The 15529-nt window shown below is 40.5% G+C and overlaps 1 protein-coding gene across 1 annotated transcript; it reads right to left on the minus strand.

Moving 5' to 3' along the window:
- Positions 1–9459: 9459 nt before the first annotated feature.
- On the minus strand, positions 9460–15504 carry LOC105896232 (SRY-box transcription factor 30). Its single transcript, XM_042708394.1, has 6 exons — positions 12435–15504; positions 11450–11689; positions 11145–11351; positions 10719–10823; positions 10355–10613; positions 9460–10199 (listed from the first exon to the last, which is right to left on the minus strand). The coding sequence occupies exons 1-6, from the start codon at positions 13165–13167 to the stop codon at positions 9869–9871; spliced, it is 1875 nt and encodes a 624-aa protein (XP_042564328.1). The 5' UTR covers positions 13168–15504; the 3' UTR covers positions 9460–9868.
- Between the last annotated feature and the right edge of the window lie 25 nt (positions 15505–15529).

Below are 15529 nucleotides of genomic sequence, written 5' to 3' on the forward strand. Positions count from 1 at the left end.
ACAGTTGATTTAGCATCAACAGTTGAATAACCCCTACTTCATGCACCCAGGATACTCTAACCCTTTCATGCCAGTGAAGGATCCCTCCCAAACTACTGAAGCTCCAACTACTACAGAAGCAACTTCATCCACGGCCATTCCATCCAAACTGCCAACAACCAGCTGCCCTGACAAAAATCTCCCGCAGCAGCACCTCCACCACAGCAGAGTCTGCAGGAGCAGATTCCCTACTATGAACCCTTCCAACCTTTTTCTGTCAAGTTCCTTAATCCCTACTGATCCTGACCAACCGAAGACCAAGACCAAATCTTGGACCCAGGTGTTCTCTCAATTACCTGTTTATGAACCCTGAGCGCAAGAACGACCCCAATAAACATGTGACTCATTAGTCCAGTTGAGAACTCCCGTTAGTCCCATAAGACATGCTGGCTATGTCCCTTTTAATAAATGTCTCCAGACCAAGAGTAATTGAGAGGAGACTTCAGTTGTCAGAATATGTGCCTTTTTTCCCTTTTATACTAGGGACAATGTGGTCACCAGGGTGTGGTAGTATCCTTCAATGTATAACTTTGTGGAAATAAATACAATTGTTTAAGCAGCTGGTGATTGCCTTGTCAGTTTCTTTGAAGAGGAGGTTTGCACCTGATTTATCCAAAGCTGGAGGCTTGAAATGGTTCTGGTGCATTTACTTGAGTGTTCAACAAAAAATCTCAATTTTCACCTTTTGTTAACCAAACAAGCATACAGCTTGTTTCAAATAACCTTGACTAATATATTATTATTGTGAAGTCAGAAAATGACTGACTATTTGCATCCCACAACTGGGGCAAATGGTTTAAAAGTTGCCATAAATGTCACAAACTGAATGTGTAACAAATACCCCACAAAAAAAGGAATGTGATCTCTATGCCCCACAACTTGCAAATGTGCATGCAATGCTTTACAAATACAAAACACCTTTCAATGAAAATGCCCCAACAAGTGCACTGCAACCATGTCATATATGGATCATGTGACTTGGCACTGTTATTCCTCTTGTTATGAGTTGCAAATTTCTAGGCACCAAAACAGCAGGTGGCACTATAAGGGCATCGACCTTCTGTTTAGCTCTGGAAATGCCTTAGTGAAAATGGTGGGTTGTGCGACTAGAATAAAGCTGATCTGTCTTATTTTTATATGGGTCAGAAACTATTGATTTTTATTCTTTAGAAATTGTCAATTATAGCTCCATCTTCCATGTTAAGGTATCACATACATAGCTACATTGCTAGGTGTATCGCTATAATGTTAGCTAGCTTGCCCTGGTTCGCACAGTACATTCAAATTCAGTGCTTTTCTCTTAACTGTTCTGTTTTGAGAGCTGGATGTACATTAGCACATAGCTCAGTCTTGTTCTGTGTTAAGTAGGACACTGTGTTGGGTTTGACCTTATTATGTGGACCTCGTTCCTCTGACAGTATTCTAGCTCCCATTTCAAAGACCTCTTCCAATCCAGGGTTGTTTGAATCAGTCCATGGGCCTCATTTATAAAATGTTGCGTAGAAGCCATCCTTCGTTTGATCTAAGAACTTTTCTGAAACGATCGTAAGTGTGATTCAGAGAAAATAAACCTAGGCACAAAAAAACATGTGTACGCCAATCCTTCAGTTATAAATCACAAATTATCGTGGAATTGTGCGCAACTGAATCTCCGCCCTAAAAACGCCCCTACTTAATCTAATTAGCATATACATTGAGCGCATTCTCAATGCACAATCTCTCTGTGACAAAGGCAAGCAAGAAAGAAACACGTAAAAAGAAGAATTATAGTGAGGCCGAAATCGACGTTCTGCTGATGGAAGAGCAGATGCGGGCCAAAACATTGTTCGAAAGCCTGTCTGGTGGCATAATGGCACCTGCTGCACCAGCATCAGGGCCTCGCCGGCCATTCTTCTTCGGCCCGTCTTGCATCAGGGTGTCGCCGGCCTTCACCAGCTTCCTCTTCCACCCATCATGGTAGGGTATTATCCGAGGCTGTCCTTCAGACACAAAGGGACTTGAATGAGTCTGTTAGTGAGGTTGTTGCCGAACTCTGTCCGCTATTGAGGGTTCTTTGAACAAACGTGCCTAAATAAAACATTCGGAAGAAAATGTGAACATGTGTGCATTTATTCTTCAGCTCCCGTCTTCTTCTCAGCACACAGATGTGCATGTTCCAGGGATGGGAGGGTGGTCATCTTGGTCCATGCGCATTTCGTCTTCTGCTAGCTCTATGCCATGGCAAATGCCTAAGCACATTCATGCAAACGGTTATGTACAATCAACTGCTGTTTATTCTTACCCCCCCCCCCCCCCACCCAAAAAAAAACAACCTAGGTATCGTCATTGTGTGAGTTGTGACATGCAAATGTATTAAACTAGTTATGTGTCAAGTTACCACATGTTCCATTAGTTTCAGTGACATGGTAGTTTTGGAATGTTTGCTAAATTACTTACTCATTCAAACCGTAATTGTTTACATGTAATTGGTGAGGATATATTCGATTGGCTGAAAGGCTAAACAAAATTGCGTAAAACCTCATAGGCCACCATGCCAGAGTGGATGTGCCAGTCCAGCATGAAGGCAAATCCAGTAACAGTATGATACTATCAGACAAGAATGTTTTCAGTCATATTTTCACCATTTGGCTTTACAGAATCTTACCTTACTTCCATAAAAACATTAGCAGGGATCTCATTCACGAGAATGGGAGGGGTTTCGTAAGAAGCAACATGCTACATACTGTACGTGGTCATCTTGGGCTTTATTTACTAAAACAACATTAGATAATGGTTTGGTGGACTCAAGGGAATGCTAATTATTGTTCTATCTATTTTACTCGGTGGAAAAATGCACTTGCAGTTTTGAAAATGTTAAGGATGATTTGAAAAAAGTACCAAAGCGACTGAGATGATGGCGATACATCTTGTTATTTATACGGCTCTTCAGAATGTTCCAAAACAGTAAAGTAACAACACAAATGTTCATGTCTATTGACAGCTCGTCTGCTGAGCAGAGAAATGGATCCCGAACTCAGGCGAATGAACGGTACTCTTTGAAATAGGACCCAAACTGATTTCTGATATTCGGCGTGATACAGTGTCATTTGACATAGGTATTGCGCTGAGTTTAGCACCTATCATTATTGTACACGTCTTGCGCGGCCGGCAAAATTAGTGTTTCGGCAATTGTATGGGGTTTGCCAAGCTTAGCAATTCTGTGAGCAACTACATAAGATGCCTCCAGACACTGTTTGGAGACAGTGCTGTGCTTGGAAATGGTGGTTCGTTGTTGCTGGAGGCCATCACGTTTATGTTTAAAGAAGTCCACAGGCTTCTCTTTCTAACTTTTACGAATCAGAAACGTGTCCACGTTGTGTTTGTTTGCTGATACAGTGTGTGTGAAGTTAATAAAGTTCTAATTTCAGCGTTGTGTTCTTGTATGTGTGGTTGTGAACGACTTGCACACGAATAATGGATAAGGCTGTGCTAGGCAATGATTCCTAACAAAACGAACTGTACACAATGTAGACAGGGACAGCACAAAATAGTATTCAAGTGCTGGTGTTTTATTTGTTGCAACACGGTGGATGATCAAAAAATGTAAAGGTAGGTGTTAAGGAGAAAAGGGCTAGCTGCAGTTGGAAGAAGGTAGCTAGCAAGGCTAGCTCTCAGGGCTACGAGCTTTTTTAAAAGACTGGAGCAAATTACTCCTTAGAATAGGCTACAAATAGACCTACTGCAAGTGCAGTAAGGTATTACTGAGGAAGGAGTGAGTCTTTAAAAAGACTGTTTATAAAGCAATGAATATCGGAATTATAGAGGAAACAAGAGAAATTGAACAAACTCTGCAGAGTGTTGTCTCAGGGTGAGCGCTTACCATGCCTGCTTTTTTTTATACTCGGAAGCTTAGGTGCAACTCGCGTTTTGATTGGTGGATCAGGAGCAAAACAGTATCTGATTTGTTTGGGTCAGTCCAGCCCCTTGCATTTCGCCACTGAGGGAGCTTTCACTAACCAGTGACAGGTCGACGGTCGTTTTTTTTTTTCCGTCTGTGAGATCGCGCCCCCCCTGGAGAGTGTTCCAAACCTCTTAAAAAAGCAGTGGTTCTCAAAGTGGGGGCCCCCCACTTTGAGAACCACTGCTTTTTAAGAGGTTTGGTTAAACCTCTTGAGAACCACTGCTTTTTAAGAGGTTATTGAATACAGCTGTAAGTTCTTAATGTTTGTATAATAAAGAAGTTAAAGATATACTGGATATCCTCTTTTGTTCTCCCTGTCAAGTTCTATTGGCTAGCACATCAATGCTTTATTTGTTTTACCTACTGCTATATTTTCTCACTTCTTCATAATACAAACTATTTGCCTTTTACCCTTACTCCGTCTCCACACTTTTAATAATTAAATATTACATTAAATGTACCCACATTATGCGTTAAGACAACCCCATATGTTGACGTTGAGCCTTCTGCCGTAAACCGTTTGTGTCTGAGCATGCGCGCTGTGCGGGACTACCATCCGGTAGAGGACTACCATCCGGTAGCGACAAACGTTACTAGCAGCTATTTTGCTCCACACTACTACGTTACTGTAGCCTACTGTAGATTGACACCATCCTAGCTAGCTAACTACCTCGCCAGAGATGGAATAAAGAATAAGAATAAATAATCTTTGTGGGTTATTAGCTAGCTTAAAATATTATATACATATCTTACCCAGCGGTGAAAAAACATGACTAGTCTACAAGGTTGCGCTGGTGGCATTTAATGAACAGGTCGTGGGGTTTCTCATTTTTTGATTGAGACCTGTGTGCTTTTGCTTCGATTATTGTTGTGTCCCCTTCGTTGTTGATATTAATGTTTTGGATATATCCTTCCACTGCATATTGCAGTCCATTTTGCCTTGATCTGGAGGATATCGCGGAGACATTACTCCAAAAAGAATCACTGACACTGACAGACAGTATAGTGCATGAACGAGTTCAAAAGACGTAGCAACAGCAACTAAGAGGACGGGGCTTTTGCGAACGGTCAATAGCGCATTCGCCAAACCTGCTTGCAGTCTGTGTTCTACCCCAGTCCCCGACGTTGCTCTGTCACTGTCATGATTTTTTTTTTTCTAAAGATGATTTGATTTTGTAACGAGTAACGAAGGTTTTCAGGGGAAATGTATCGGAGTAAAAGTATCAGTTTTCTTTTCAAAATGTAGCGAACTAAAAGTAAAAGTAAACCGAAATATAAGTAGTAAAGTAAAGTACAGATATCCAAAAAAAACGACTTAAGTACAGTAACAAAGTATTTCGAAGTATTTCTACTTCGTTACTATACAACACTGCTGAACACAAACCACAGGTACCAGTGGCGTAACGTAGTAACGACAGGCCCAGGTGCAAGATATTATGACGGGCCCCCCTAGTGAACGCTACAAAAAAAAAAATCGTAGCGTTCCCTACTTCCACAACCGCGTCTAAAAAAACGCTAATCAAAGATGTATGTTATCGATATAAATAGTGTTTAATTAATCAACCTTACATATTTCAGAAGCGATGGATGTGTACACAATGAACTAAGTCTTGTTTGACTCTCAGCAGGAACATTTCTTACCGTAAAAATTGTTAACTGTTGCATGGTTGCTGACACACCACTGAGCGCTCAAGCAGCGATTCTGATCCCAGCTGAACCGCTGCACTGCTGACTCCGTGGGCTGGCGACTAGTTGACGGCTAGTTAAAAAGCCCAAATAATCTAATTTAGGCAGCTTTGCCGCCTTCTCCTCCTGTTCTTTTTTCTCTTGCCCTTTTCTACTTCCACTCTTGTGCTTAAAAGGCATTGTTACGAGTAAAGTTGTGCTGTGCAGTGCTCAATGAACTAGGTTATCTGACCTTCAGACCTAGGTTATCAGAATTGGTTTAACTATAGCGTATTGTATTGTCACATGATCAAATAGAGACTTGACATTGGACAACAACATACATATTACCCAACAATCATCATTGCTAATCACAAAAATACCAAAGAAAATAAGAACTTATTAATTTAATTGAATAGTGTTTTGATAGTTTCTATAGTGTATGTAGGATAAGCATATGATTTTGTTATAAATTGCTACTTTCCCCCCAAAAATAATGACAACCATGACTGAGATAAGTTTGCCCTTTCAAATGTATATATAGCATTTGACACTTCCATTTGTTCGCAAACAGCGCATATTTAAACATAAGCATATCCGAGAAAAATTTGCTCTGTACTGAAACTGAGGGTGGGCCCGCTGAGCGACTCCTGTCGCTGTACTTGGATAGAGGGGGCCCGTTGAGTGACGCGTGTATATCTTTGGGCCCGGCTACCGGCCCCGTCACCCCACGGGCCCAGGTGCAGCCGCACCTGCTGCACCCCCTATAGTTACGCCCCTGACAGGTACACTCACACACATCATCATCAACCCCCTTGGAGCCCAGAGTGGAGCGAGCAGAACTAATCTATCTAGCACACCTGCACAGCATGGGCGGAGTCTGACGTTTGCGCTGGTGGGAACAAACATATTTTAACCAAACATCAGTACACAGTCCAACTATTGCGCAGCGTATTGCGCAATAGGCTACATACATTAACAGAAGACAACAAAGCCAAACACAGCAAACACATCAAATCTGACCTACTTGGGCGATATCACACATACGTGGGGCATTTGCCTTTCACACACGAGTGCCCACATCTGAAGAACATTGGCAAGAAAAAAAGTCTGTTAAAAGTGAAATGTTCGTTTGTTTATATTTTACTGTTAGGCTTCCATTGTCCATGTACCCGTGGTTGTTTGTGTCTCAGTGTCTTCACATTCTGTCGGCTGCTGCTGGCTTGTAGTCTGAGGCAGCTTTGGTTCAACTGTTTTAAAAAAACTGCAAAACCATAATTGCTCATTTTATAAAGGAAAGATAGCTAGCAGAATCACTGAATGACGACGCCGCGCGTTGGAACTTCTTTCATTGTTTCTTACATTACTTAATGTGGTTATTGAGTGGATATATCTCAGCTATAACACCATAACAATAAAATGACATACCTGGGATGCTAGGAATATTTTAAGATTTCATTTTTATGTTTTTTTTTGTGTTTCTCAAATAAAACGTTGGAACAGATCCTGTCCTTATGATTGGCTTTTTCTAAAACTGAGGCACAATTATGGTGTAGCCTACATCTCTGCAAAGATTACATTGCAGACCAAAAATTGCATATTGTAAATTGCCCTCCGACGAGAATTTCAAAATAAGCGAAAGCGAACACTTTGATAGTGAGTTTTATTACCCAGACGAAAATGAAAACAAAAACAACCAGGAGGAAATTCAGAAGTTTATAAAAGAGCAGAAAAGTGAAGAAGCGAAGATTTGTTATTGAAAGTGATGACGAAGACTAGAAACTATAGTTTGAATCACGTGTTGAAAAACTTGTGTTTGAAAGGTGAAAACTTGGAATTAAAGCCATTTTAGCAGAGCTGTTGTTTGTTTTCTATCGATCAGTGATTCGACTAGATGCTTAAACATCCTATAATAATCCCGAGTCCTACAATGCAAAGCAAAATGCCAAATAATAAACAACTTACTAACCTCGACCGTACATTTATCGTAACGGAAAGTCATTGTACCTTGAAGAGAGCAAGTAATTGACCGATCGCCAGGGCCCCGCCCCCTTAGTTACTGTTGCTACGTCCGACACAATTCCCGGAACTGTCAAGCTAAAAGCCATGGCGAGTACGGGGACAAGCGCTATAGCTGTCAGTGTGAGTGATGATTTTTGGAGTAATACCTCCACGATATCCTCCAGATCAAGGCAAAAGGGACTGCAGTATGCAGTGGAAGGATATCCAAAATATTAAGATCAACAACGAAGTGGACACAACAATAATCGAAGCAAAAGTATACAGGTCTCAATAAAAAAAAATGAGAAACCCTACGACCTCTTCATTAAATGCAACCAGCACAAACCTTGTAGACTAGTCATGTTATTTCACCACTGGGTAAGATATGTATATAATATTTCAAGCTAGCTAATAACCTACAAAGATTCTTTATTCTTATTATTTATTCCGTCTCTGGCGAGACACTCTGGTACTGGAGGTATCTGTAAAATGATGATCCTGATGTAATGCTATGGCTTTGTATCAGATCACCAGGTTATTGCTCTCAGGTTGTGCCTTATGCATACCTTGGGATACTCAGGAGTAGGTTGCCCATTCACAAAATGCCACAAAGATTAAAATAAAACAACTTCATAATGGCCTTTTGTTCAACATTGATACAGTACGTTAAGCTCGAGCTAGACTCTCCAACTAAAGTGTTAATGTTAAAATCAAAATGTTAATGTTACCGTCTGTAAAATTGCACACTGAGCTATCCTAGCTAGCGATGTTGATGTTACCGTCTGTAAAATTGCACGCTGAGCTATCCTAGCTAGCGATGTTGATGTTACGTCTGTAAAATTGCACGCTGAGCTATCCTGGCCAGAGATAGCAAACGCCAGCAGCATAAATACAAAGTGTTCGTTAAAAGTTCTGTTCAATGTTGTATCAAGCATAAATACAAAGTGTTCGTTAAAAGTTCTGTTCAATGCTGGCGTTTGCTATCGCTAGCTAGGATAGCTCAGAGTGCAATTTTACAGACGGTAACATTAACATTTTGACGGTAACATTTCTATTTTAACATTAACACTTTAGTTGGAGAGACTAGTTATGTACTTATAGTGGTAATAATACAAGTTGTCATGAACCATAACTGTTTGGGGATGTTCTCTCAACTAGACAGTTAGTTATCATACCTAGCGATAGCGTAGTTCGCTAGATAGATATCATAGCTAGCTGCAAGCAGCTTCATTTACTATGGAGCAGACATATGTGTGTTTTTCGATATATTGAGGTGGGAGTGGGGTCTCCCACACTGTTTAATCCACCGCCGGCACCTTTCCTCTTGTGTTTTGGGCTTTGGAAATGCGGAAAAAAAACACGCATCCCTCTAATCTCTATGTCAGATCTAAAAGTCCCGTAAGCACACTGCTTCACCATGCTGCTCAGACCTCAAAGTTGTCGGACCTTCTTCTCTTAGTAGCGGTTGCTAAGGTATGATTGGACGAGGGCCGTTCTAGGGAGGAGTTTCGCGATCGGTCAATTGGTTGCTATGCAACACCTGAAACACATTGTGTCGTGAGAGCTCAACAAATCTACATGTTTTCTATTTACAATTAGGATTTCTTTTCATTTACAAAATGAAAGGAGAGGAAAATGCCACATAATAAACAACTTACTAACATCGACCTTTAGGTCATGCCGGGAAAAATCAAACTGAGGCTTTGGCGTATTATTAGTAAGTTAATATTCAAATGTTTTTTTTTTTTCTGAAGACATTTTCAGACCTGAAGCAACAAGTGACAGACATCATGGATCATTCTAACAAGTCTACATATTTTTAAACAAAATGTTTTTATTATCAGATTAAACTAAGTCACAAACCAAGACAAAACGTCTCATGACAATTAGGAGAAAGTCATTCCAACAGCTTACTAACAAAGACATACTTTTCTACAGTTATAACTCCTCAATACAATCATAACCCCAGTAGATTGTTCACAGTTATGGTGACAGTGTTAGCAGTGTGACTCATTTTAATGAGCAGAGATTTTTATACCGCTATAAATAATATCAATGTAATGCAAGTTTCCATAACAAACCAACATATGCATCACACACCCACAGTTTAGCACGCTTACAGAAATGGAGCGATTAATGGCTTATATGAACCGAACAGAAATGTTATATTTTATGACTGCTTGTTATAGGAATTATCAGCACAAACAGAAAAATTAAATTGCACTACAGGATCCTCATGACACGGACTTCTTCCCCATCCTCACTGACCGTCTGCAGACGAGAGGGATCCTCTTGGGCAGGCTGGCTGTAGACCATCTCCGACGTGGGCACAGTCATGGACGGACTCGAGACCATCATCAGTGAGCTGATGGGGGGGAGCTGGGTATGGCTCTGACTCCCTCCCTCCCCTGCCTCACGAAGCAGGAACTCGCGGGACAGGCTGGCAAACATGGCCTCATGCTTCTGGCACTGATCCTCGTAGAAGCCTCTGACATCTGACACGGAGGGGTTGAAGTTTGGATAGGTGTAGGCACCATGGGCATTAGGGTATGTGCTGACAGGGTAAGAATATATATATATAAAAAAAACGTTTAAACATTTACTTTGAAAGTTCTGTAAGGATGACTCGGATAATGTCATTCAAGTATGTTACATTTTCACATCTGATCCTCAGCTGATTCTATCTCGGGATGACTGTACTTCACTCACCAAGGTGGATAGAACTGGGTCCCCGGAACATAAACGGGAGAGGGAAAAGGGAAACGTTGAGTAGGGATGGCGTTTGTAGGGTGCTGCACGGGTGCTGGTGGGTACACTTGATGGTGTCCAAGATTTGATGTTTGCAGTTGAAAGCCCTTCGGGAAGTGCATCATATTGGTGGGAGTCACCTCTCGTAGTGGCTCAATAGGGTGGCTATGCTCATGCTGGACACTGGGTTTTCTGAAGCAGGGCCTGTGGACCACATCCCCTGTAATTTCAGAGAGGGGAGCTCGATAAGTGCACAGTCTAAAGGCAACGGTAACAGTACAATGTGTTAACATTACTTGGTGACAGGTGTCCTCTGACAGCTTACCACATGCAAGATGTACTAAAGGTCGAGGAGGAGGTTGCTGAAGGAATAGAGGTTGCCCACCAGGCATCTGGACAGGACCTCTGATCATGTGCACAGGAGGAAGTCCTACAAGGAAGTAGTACTTTTGAGATGTGGATTGTGATATCCCCATAAGCACATGGGTTATTTATGTATTAAGTAATAAAAAGCCTCATATTTGTATGGTTTGCCTGGGACTAGGTCAGCCAGTAATTATGGTGGTTGTAGTAACTTAGTTGAGGTCTTGGATGGTCTACAGTTCAATGGTAGGGATGATGTAAAATCATTTGAAATACATTTAAGTATTCTGTAGTTCTAAGATGTTAACTGAAATGTGTTAATACATGTAATACATGCGTAATCAACCAAACAAAGCTCTAGAAGAGAATCGGATGTGTTCTGACTTACTGGGTCTGCCTACATTTCTATACAAATATTGTCCAGCTGAGCTTCTACCACGTGAAGAGGGTTGCCTTGCCATGGTGTAGGTCGCAGAACTGTGGGCAATTGGAGGTGGTGAGGTGGTGGTCAGGGGTGCTTGTGTTGATGTTGAAGGAGCCTCGTCCCCAGCGCCACAACCTTTTCTTTTCCCTGGTCTTGGCTGATAGACCCAACCTAACAAGGTGGTACAATACGGATTATATTCAATTGACTAAAAGTCACACTCATTCAACAAGGACACTTTTAAATGACAGAAAGTTTCACTGGCTTACCTGGAAACTCCTGACGATGTTTAACTTTAAGTTTGTGTGCCTCCTCATAATAGGGCATTTTCTGTTCTTCAGTTAGCCTGCTCCACTCAAATCCCAGCTGTACACTAATGTCTGCATTGTTGGCCATGGGATTAGCCTTGGAGAGAGCTTGACGGTGGATTCTGGCCCACACCATGAAGGCGTTCATTGGTCTCTTGATGTAGCCACTGCGGTCTTTACACATGGGTATATCTGGATCATCTTAGAGAGACATTTCCAGAAATCAAGATTACATTAGCCTATTTACAGCCAACCTGGACCTCACCTCCAATTTCAAGCCATGATATGCCATTACATTTCTCTAAACAAATTCTTTACATTCTTTGAGCAGACACAGAAGAACAACACAGTGACCTATTTTTGAAAATCACTTGTGGTTTCAGGTGTAGATGATAACCTGAAGATAATGAAAGTATAACAAATGTCTTTAGTTAAAAGGAAACTTTAGGATTTTACCGTCTTTTTAGATCCAAATTTTCACCAGGGTCAAAACGATCAAAATTGGTCCAGTATTGAGTTAGAACAATATAACCAAAACAGCAATACAAATTAATGTAATCCGTTTCACATCCGCTTGTTTTAGCCACTGATAAACTCATGTTGTTATAAGTGTCTGGCAACATGGGAAGGATCCCTACAAAGATAGATTAATTAATTAATAGCAGAACAGTAGTGTGTTACTCAATACGGCGATGGCAAGAAAAGGTTTACATGCTACTCACGTGATAGCATTCTCTAATTTAGGCCTGGTTAAGAGCTCACTGCATAAAAGATCAAATTAGCTAATTCCCATCTCAATCCCCTAATTTAGCATTAGCAAGTAACTGCTCAAGTAAAACAGGGTGTTAGTATTAGTTTGGTATGAGCTAACATTAGATTAGTCTGATTATGAAACACAACTAAATAAGACTAACAGTTAGCCCAGCTGGCTATCTACTGAGTTTACCTGCTGTTGATGGAGATTGTGTGAGGTTTACTCCGCTGGTATCGACTTTCACGGAGGTCTCATTTGGCAAACTCATAGGAAAAGGGGGGAAAGGAACCCGGCTGAGGGTGATCGGCTCAGCCCCTTCAAAAGTGTATTGTAGCTGGAAATCATTACTTTGAAGTGTTTGTGTTGACCGATCTCCCGACACTTGTAGTTGATCCTGCCCCACAAATTGAGTTGGGACAGAGAACACCTCTGTCATTTTTGGTGAAACATTTACCTTAAGGTCGTCATTGTTAGCATTAGCAATGCTTTCCTCTTTAACCTGGACAGACTGCACTTGAACAGATGCGTTTGTAAAAACAGGGGTCATAAATAGAGTGTTTTGGCTTATAGCTTCACTTTCCGTTGGTAAAGTTGAGTTGACCAAGTCTTCAGTTTCTTGAGGCGAAGCAGATACTGGAACAATGCTGTCCTTACTGGAACCTGCTTTAAAAATCACTGGAACATTGCGTTTTTTAGAGTCCCCACTGCATTTAACGTTACAGCTAAAGTTTTTCGGTAGCTGTTTCTCTTCACCGAAGGTCTTTTCTTCTGACTTATCAACGTAAGACACTTTCGGTGGCCTACCTGGTCTCCTCACACCTTCGCTACAAAGTCTCTTGCTAGGTTTTTGTTCACTTTCTTCATTTTTTCCCTGTTCGTTTTTCCTGAATGACATCTGCGCCCTTCTTTTAGGATGTCTGTCCATTGTTGCGGTGATGATTCTCCTTTCAAGAAAGAACCGTTTGTGATCTCAGTAAAGTTTCAACAATAAACTGTCGTAGAATCTTGCTCATTCAAAATGTTGCACACGCGCTTAGTTACCATGTAGACCAAAACACATTTCACCTGAAACAAAAGATGGAACCGTTTTTAGAATGCGTCATAAAGTGTCAAAACAAAATGGCATTATTGTGATGATGGATAAAGAAGGACGAGCCGAATTACTCAAGCCATCATGAACTACCCACCAGCATAGGTCACCACCATCTTCCACTGTTATCTAGTCTTAGGTTTAGCAGAAAATTTGATATTCAAATGTGAAGCCTATATAATCAATACAAGTTATCTCGAAGCAATACGAAGCTTAGTAGCGTATGCAAACAATCAATACAACCCCAAGACTTGCTTAAGATTACATGTTAAATATTTTTAAAGAACCGCTGTTCTTTTACATCGGCTGTCAGAGCTCATACAAGTAGAGGGTCCACTGCCTGTCCACACAAGTAGCCTACAAACGCAAACATCAAGATTGCAGACACAGAAGTACACATATAGACAGACACTCACACTTCTCAACATTAGGATATAGGACAAGAAATATAACAAATTATCATGTGTATCTTAAAAGGGAACAGCAAATTATGTTTACATATACAGGACTTTGAAGTGCTATGGCTTTGTCTAACTTAACAGATGTCATAACTGAACTACTCACCCTCAAGCTGAGGTACATAGGTATAAAGAAACACAAACAACACAGACAGAGTTTAGAAGAGAAATAATTAGGATATGTATACAACGTAAATTAGTGTGTGTGTGTGAATAGAGGGTGAAGTATTGCTCCCACACTTTCACTCCCTTGAAACATACTGACATTGATGGAGTAGGAGAAGGATTGTAATTCTTCAATAAAAATAATAAGAAATATTAGTTTGATCAGTTTTGAGCATCTTGTAAGATGGGTATACAATGGCACACATGTTGTGGGTAGTGTAAAACTATGTTAGCGGTTTATGTGAGATTGAACAGATGAAGCCGTCTCAAGCTATTCACTCCAATTTGGTGACATCCTGTGGACAAAAATGGAACTTGGACAAATGACTAGCAGACCCATCCTTATTTTTCCAAGTTTGCCAGGTCTGGGTTAAATCTTTGCTTTATACTTTGACCTGCATGCTCAGACAGTGGTTTAAAAGACCTTCTATCACACTTTAAACTCACAATGAGATACACTTGAATTTTATTTTTGCAAGGTACCTAAACAGGTTCACACCCAAAAGCCTTACTTTTCCGGTTGATTTATGTTGAAGTTCCCTTAACTATGTGATGATGGCCCCAGCAATGACTTGGGGAAATAGGTAAGGGTATCTGGGCAGTGTGAATATGTCTTATCTATGGTATGTCATAGTAAGGTATGCATTATAATCATTATACTGATCTTTAACATAAGTCTTATGTTAAAAGGTCATGTTAAAGATTTCCAGGATAAAACCCCCCCCAAAACCCTCTCTCTTTTATTTTGCCTTTGTGTATGCTTAAAGCATACTATAAGCAACATTATTCTGTTTAACTGATTAAACTGCCCTTAAGAGATTTGAAATTGCCAACTCCTTTTGTTTGTAGTTTACCCAAGCGTGTGTCAGTGTCAGTAGAAGGTATTTGTCACAGCCTACAGTAACACTGAAACTGTACATCTCAGGGACACGGTTCTTTGCAGGCACAGAGCCTAATTATCCTGATCCTAATTATCAGGACTTAATTACAGCCGTGCTTCGCAGATGAAAAATGTTCTTGAGGGGAAAAAGACTAGGAATGTGGGGTTCATTTGCGTCACATTGAGAGCAGCAACTGAGACCTGCTACACAAATAAGACTAGGAGACTACTGGAAGAGATCACAAAAGGCTCAGTATTGTTACATTACATACTCAATCCTCCGAAAGGCACAATAGAAAACGATGAAGCCTTCAAACGTTTCAATGGACTATTTAATGTCATACATGAAATGTATTGAGAACAAATCAGAGAAGAAAAAAAAACGATTTTATGAAAGATTCCTGTCTTTCTGCTGGCTTCTCATAAAACTAATATGTTTTTTTTTCCATCGATTCTCCCCTCCCTAAAACAATGTATATATGAATATAATAAAGTTTTATAATGTTAAGTATTAAAATAGGAAAACTAATCCTCATGGAATAAATCTCAAGAGTAACAAAATAAAGATTTGGTAATTTTAAATATAATGCCTCAGAATGGGACGGAGGAGATCTGGGTTTGTATTTGAGTGAATGTCACATGTTCAGCAGCATGTGGGAATAAACAAACAAACGAAAAAGACATGCAAATGAAC

The sequence above is a fragment of the Clupea harengus genome, chromosome 8, assembly GCF_900700415.2.
Source record: "Clupea harengus chromosome 8, Ch_v2.0.2, whole genome shotgun sequence".
NCBI classification, from domain to species: domain Eukaryota; kingdom Metazoa; phylum Chordata; class Actinopteri; order Clupeiformes; family Clupeidae; genus Clupea; species Clupea harengus.